Source organism: Mandrillus leucophaeus, unplaced genomic scaffold (assembly GCF_000951045.1).
Source record: "Mandrillus leucophaeus isolate KB7577 unplaced genomic scaffold, Mleu.le_1.0 Scaffold128, whole genome shotgun sequence".
Lineage (NCBI taxonomy): Eukaryota > Metazoa > Chordata > Mammalia > Primates > Cercopithecidae > Mandrillus > Mandrillus leucophaeus.
Genome location: NW_012101209.1, coordinates 4,365,139 through 4,372,014, shown reverse-complemented (window position 1 = coordinate 4,372,014; position 6,876 = coordinate 4,365,139). Strand labels below are relative to the sequence as shown.

Genomic DNA, 6,876 nt, shown 5'->3' with positions numbered 1-6,876 from the left:
TTGTCCATATTGTCTTCATTTCTGATAGAATGGTTTTACCTCAAGTGTGTGCCCTTGATTTTACTAAAGGCATTTTTCCTAGAACAGTTTCATGACTGTCTCTTATACACATCTATGTGGGTGAAAATGTTTGTAAATTGCAAAATCCTGCATAAAAAGTTTTTCTTCTGTAAATACACAATAGTTGTATGTATATATTAGGGACCTAGGTGTATATTTGTGCATCTTAATAAATAAATTAGTTGCTAATAAAACAATTTTCATCAAAACCTACTCTTTCACACATCCCTTATCTGTAATGCCGAATTTATGAACAGCTGTGGTATGCTCTCTGTGAAATGCAAGGAGCTCAGTATCTTGGAGATCAGGTCAATAATGGGAAAAAATGCAGATGGAGATTTTGCTGCATGGAATCCAAGTAAGCCATTTGGGTGCTGAAAGGTCCTTGCCCATAGGGAATCAAGAGACATTGCCTCTAAAGGGTTGATTCGATGGGGGATATTACACCATTTTCTGCTTCACGGGTATTAAGATATTCTTTGAATCAGACATTTACTGATTTACTGGGCTTAACTATTCTCTGTATGATTTAGAAAAGTAAATATAATTCTAGTTTCTTATAATATAGGAATTTATAAAGAGAATGCAGGAATGGCAAATTTGTTTCAACTTGAGGGCACCTCTTCAGTTGACTGGTTAATGGCTTAGAGAACTATGCAGAGATTTTGAGAGTGTTAGATCAAGCTGGGAAAATGCCATAATCAATCTAGTAGAGTCTACTACGGGCTTAGGTGGGAATAATACATGTACACAGTGCAAATAGGATTGAGGCCTTGATTATAATCCTGGTGTCTCCACCATCTACCTGGGAGACCTTGAGTAAGACCGTTAATTACTCTGGGCCTCTGTTTTTCTGATTAGTAAAAATTTAGCATGGCTAGGCTTTCTTCCATGGTCCTTTTCTGGTTCTAATATCTCCTGTTTCTGAGAAAAGACAATTTACACAATTTTATTTGTCTCAACTCAAGTACATCTTCACCAAGGAAGATGATTGTGCTCAATGATGAAGAAAGCGCAATTCTACTCTACTTACCTTCTATTTAATAGAATCTTGTGAGATCTAGATTCTCAAGAATTGTATGAAAATATTTTATTAACTGCAAATGCTGCATATATATTAAGCTACAAATAATGGCTTCAGATTCTTCAGTTTTATAAGTAGAAAGCTCTGTAGAGTCAAAAATGTGAAAGAAATTCTTTTCCTTTTAAAGAGCATTTAAAGAACATTCTTTTTTTTTGGCTATAGCAAAGGAAAATAAAATTAATAATGACATTTTTAAAGGATGAAAGCTGAATGTGTTTGACTTGGAACCTTTTATCATCCCTCTATGATTTTCAGGAAGAGAGATAGAATTGTTAAGTTTACTTTCTCCATTAAGAAAAAGGAATTAACATGCTTGTTTGTTTCTTTTTGTTTACTCTAAGAATTTGCAAAATCCTTTTTCTTTCCAGCCCCCTGAAGTCAGGCTTACCATTGGGTCAGATTTTTTTTGGCCTTATTTTAGCAAAAATCATTTTCTTTTTCAAGTTTAAAATAAATAAAGAAAGAGGGTCATTCCACATGTTTCATTGTGTATTCAAATGGTACAGACTTCAGGCAAGCGGAGAGTGAGATCTCCTGAAGCTGTCTGGAGGGAGTTCGGCAAGCCCTCGCAGACTGCAGTCCTCTGTCTACTGTATTCCTGCTTCGGAATTTACGGTGCTATTTTCTTGCATATCGTCATGTTACTTAAAGGGTCAAGAGACTGTGGATGGCTAGTGGACATTTTAATTAAGGCAAGGGGAGGGGATTAGTGAATCTAGCTCATGCTTGCTACTGGCTTTTGAGAAAAAAGACCCATTTATTAGCTTTCTGACTCTGTTTTCAGATCAAACTCCAACCCCAACAAGATTCCTGAAGAACTGCGAAGAGGTGGGCCTCTTCAGCGAGCTCGACTGCTCCCTGGAGCATGAGTTCAGGAAGGCCCAGGAGGAGGAGAGCAGCAAGCGGGTAGGTTTGCCTGGATGGACGCCTTGAGAGGTGTCCTGCTAGAAACTTCCACGAGGAAACTAGGTGTCTCTGCACTGCAGATTGTGTTGATGTGGCCTTGAAGTATTTTAGCCATTTGTGAGTATTTGTCTAACATTTTTAAAAAAATGATTATTCCTTGATTATGACAGAATTCAAAACTAGATAAATCATGTGAAAAATAGGTATCTGAAATACGAAATTCTAGCAGAAAAAAGAATTCAGAATCTTGAACCAAAGTCAAACTTATAGATTTTTTCTTTTCCCCACCAGTTGTTTTACTTTGCTAAGTATTTAATAGCAAACCTTAAGTGAGCAGTGAGTGCAGAAGAATAGAGTCAATGGGTGAGAGAACAGGCGAGTAATCTTCATGGTAGAAGAGAGGATTTCATCAGACTTTGGCCCATGTTGTAACTGTCTGTTTTCTATAATCTTTCCAGTCAGTCTGCACCAAATTCATAATTATTTCCTGGTCATATTACCTTGTCCTAGTATTGAACATCTGTTGTTGCTGAAACAAATAGGTTAAGTACAACTGTGAATCATTTGTTCTTAAAAATGTAGGAAAATCACTTTATGAAACCCTTCAGAATATATTCGGTTTTTATGGGAATGTGCTGAAATTTAAAATCACTTTACAAGATTCATGAAAGGAGATGGTGGTCACAAGTCAATGTGATGAGGATGCTTTTTGGTATTTTGTTCATTGTTATCATACAGCATTATTCAATGCCCACATTGTATTAAGAAACAAATTAGACACAGTCTGTGAACAGAAATTCAGAATGTGAAAGGTGATTGAAAGGAAAGACCAGTTAGGTAGTAATGAATTCTGAAGTCCAGCTGTTCCATCCGGAAAAGAAATTTTAAAAGGTTCTGATATTTCTCTAAGTGTTTCAAAATCCTTTTAGTCCTTGTCTATGTGAAATTATAATAATCCCCCCTCCACCAGATTTTTCCTGTCACATTCTCATGTCATAATAGTCAAGGGCTTGTATTTAGCCTGTACAGCTTCAGGAAAAACCATGAAAGTAGGTGATGCTTACAAGAGGGGTATAAAATCTCAGTCAACTTGTTTTATTTATTTATAATTCATTTGTCATGTATGCTTGACTGTCTCCTCCACTCCCTTCTCAAAGGATACGAAGTGCCTTTTTTCTTTTTCAAACAAGCACTTATACAGCAACTATTATTTGCCAGTCAAATAATAAAGTCCTGAGCACTTTAAAAAATTAATAAAAATAAAAGACATGCATTCTATATTTTGTTGCAATAGAAATATACATATATTTTATACATATATATATATTTTAAACCATGAAAATAGCATGCAAGAGAGGAAGAAATTCTCATCATCTAGTCAACTTCCTTTGGTTGAGTAACAAATTTAGTTTTTTTGATAGACATGTATGTAGAAGACTAAGGAATTAAGTTCATTCATTCCTCTAGATAGTCAAAGCTGGTTTCTTAAACTGAACTATAAGAAAGATGTGTATTTTGTCCATATTGTCTTCATTTCTGATAGAATGGTTTTACCTCAAGTGTGTGCCCTTGATTTTACTAAAGGCATTTTTCCTAGAACAGTTTCATGAAGCCCATTGTCGGGGTGTGGTTTTAGATAGTCTCCATTGCATTATTCATGATTTCTTATATGAAGCCCTGTATGAGGAAATTCTTGCAGATCTGAATTCCAGGAAATGGTTTGCTTCCCCTGAGGAACTGAAATATTTTTCTCCTCATGGACATGAGAATCGTGTAACTGGTTCTGTTTCTCTTTTCGCTTTGACTGCTAGGTTAACACAAAGCCAAGTTTACTGCTAAACTTTGAGAACTTTTTCAAACATTGTGATGAGCATATTTTACTTCCTCCCTAGACCAGACTTTCAGTTCTAGTTTATATTTTCTCTGGTTCTGATTTTTAATTTAAAAAACATTGTCATGCTGTACATGTTTTATGAGTTGCTTTAAATTTCTTGTGGGTTGAAAAAGAGTATAGATAATTAAATTTTAAAAATTAAAATAATTAAGCAACCAAAGTAAGAAAAGGAACTATTGCAGCTGTAGAAACATGTTATTTTCTCTCTTTTAAGTGTTGCTCATAGCTGTGTGATGCTTTCATGATAGGTGTGTGGGTGGGGAACAGCCAGCCTCCCCATGGTCTGGGGCCAGCATCTCAGGACACCACCATCTCATGCCCCAGCCTCACTTGCACGCATGGGAGGCTGGACAATGTTCAGGCTGTTGAAGCTTCTTCTTCCTTTGCCCCATTCAAACCAAGCCAAATATAGCCTCAGGTGGCCATGGTTACACGAGAGGGCATTCTCTTAAGGTCTAAACCACAATGACTCCTCTGGCAGCAAAGAGGGCTGCGTTGGTGGCTTTGGCTCTGGCATTTCTTTGGAAGTCACTGGTCAGGGAAATGAGGAGTAGGAGTAATGCTCCCCTACCTGACAATATTCTTTTACCTACCCCTTTGACCAGGTTTTTCCAGCTGTCAACATCCTTGGCATCCTGCCACCCCAGCTCTTCTTTCCCTGCTTAAAAAGAAGAAACACAGGTTCTTATTCAGTGCCTATCTTATCAATTTTTAGTATTCTCTTCTTTTTCCTTTTGGTCTACATTCAGACAATTATTATTATTTTTTAATTCTACATCTCTAGCTCTCTTCCGATTTCTTTTCCTTTGAGCCTCTAGACTTGCATTGGTTCCCTCATTAGGTTTTAGTAAAGTGGAAGATGGATTAATTTATCTGGAGAATTTGGCTAAAGAAGGTTCTTGCTAGAACTTTCTATGTGTCTTATACAAAAATATTGGAAAGATTGGGCTGGTTCTGCACACCACCTTTAAAACTTCTAGCTGCAGTTGGTCTAGAAAATTCTGTTAAACAGCAAATAGAGAATTGATCCTTACTTGGCCCATGTGGCTGTCCACTGGGGAAAAGTCTGTTTCACAGACTCTGTCTCTAATCCCAGCATCCTTTTCCAGAAGCGTCCCAATGTGTATATAGAATCAATGCAGGCTGTAAGCAGGTTATGTCCACTGGAGAAAGGCCTCATTATCTGTATTAATACTATATGTAGTAGACAATACGTTCCATAATAGCCTCAATTTCCATATTAATAGAAGCTTATAACCTCATAAATCTTTAGTAAGAGGATTGTTTCCCCTTAGAAAGGCATGTTGCAATTCACTATCAGGTATCATAAATCTCAACTTGCCAGTGGCTTAGAACTCAGACTAGCTCATATCCTGAAACATGTAAGAAACTTTTGTTTATCATTTTTCATTCAAGAAATATTTTCAAGTGCCCACCACATGGCAGGCACTGTCCAAGGCATTGTTGAATATACCACTGAATAAAGATGATAAAAAACAAACAAAAATACCTGCCTTCATGTAGCTTACCTCTAGGGGGCAAGAGAAACAATAAATATGTGAAAAAAAAAATGTATAACATGTCAGATGGTGATAAGTGTGATGCAGAAACATGTAGCAGGGAAGGGGCACAGGGCTTGCTGGGGGTGGTCAGGCAGGCATCACTGGTTAGTAGATGTGTAAGCAGAGACCCAAAGTGGGAGGAGGCCTGAACCAGGTACGTACTGGGGAGAATGTTCCAAGCTGAAAGCACGTAAGTACAAAAGCCTGGGGCTGGAGGATGCTCTGCATGTTGGAGGAATTACAAAGAGACCCAAAGAGGGTGTAATAAGGCTAGAAAGCTGGGTCTGGGAGGGCAGATCCTGGGGGGCCTTGTATACCATTTAAGGGGCTTTGGTTTTAACTGAGTGAAACTATAGGACAATTTTTTGTTTTTTTGAGACAGGTTCTCACTCTGTTGCCCAGGCTGGAGTGTGGTGGTGCAATCTTGGCTCACTGCAGCCTCGACCTTTTGGGCTCAGGTGATCCTCCCACCTCAGCCTCCCAAGTAGCTGGGACGACAGGTACCCACCACCATGCCCGGCTCATTTTTTTGTAATGATGGGGTTTCACCATGTTGCCCAGGCCAGTCTCAAACTCCTGGAGTCAAGTGATCTGCCCGCCTCAGCCTCCCAAAATGCTGGGATTACCGGCATGAGCCACCATGCCCAGCCAGGACAGTTTTGAGCAGAAGAGTGACAGGATTTGACTTACGTCTTAAAAAGATCACTTTGGCCACTGAGTTGAAAGCAAACTATCAAAAGGCAGTGGCTGAGAGAGAGAGACCAGTTGAGAGGGTATTGAAAGAATTTAGATTAGCGATGATGGCAGGTTGACTCAAGGTGGAGATGGAGGCAGTGGGAAAATTCTGGATACATTTTGAAGAGAGAGCCAACAGGATTTGCTGACGGGTTAGCCTGGGAAGTAATAGAAGCAGCAAGACTAAGAATGAACCCAGGTGTTTGGCCTGAGCAACTGGAAGGATGGGATTTCCTATGAGAGGAGTGGGTTTAAGGGGAACATTGGGGGTTTCTTTTTAGATTTGCTAAGTGGAGATGCTGGATCAGCAGATGGATATATAGGTCTGGAATTCAAGGGGGAAGACCAGCCTGGAGATGCAGATTTGGGAGTCACTGATGTAGAAACAGTGTTTATATATTTGAGATTGGGTGGAGTCACCTGAGCCAGAAGTGAATAGAGATGAAGTAGAGAAGTCTGAGCATGAGCTGGGCATAGTCTTCCAGAATTCTCTGACACAGAGGATTGCACTCCCCTCAGTGGCCAGAGATGACGCAGGAGACCATGAGGTATGAAGAATGAAGTCAAGTAACAGAAAAAGAAAAAAAGACGTAGGTGAATTTTCCTTTTATGTTTAATGACTAAAAAAAAAAAAA

The 6,876-nt window shown here is 38.8% G+C and overlaps 1 protein-coding gene across 5 annotated transcripts in view; it reads left to right on the top strand.

Moving 5' to 3' along the window:
- CREB5 (cAMP responsive element binding protein 5) overlaps nucleotides 1-6,876 on the top strand; it is a 561,911-nt gene that overhangs the window by 227,605 nt on the left and 327,430 nt on the right. For all 5 annotated transcript variants that reach the window (XM_011972242.1, XM_011972239.1, XM_011972241.1 and 2 more), the window contains one exon: nucleotides 1,929-2,050. In XM_011972242.1, coding sequence (XP_011827632.1) covers nucleotides 1,929-2,050 — 122 coding nt within the window. The remainder of the gene's footprint in view (nucleotides 1-1,928; nucleotides 2,051-6,876) is intronic.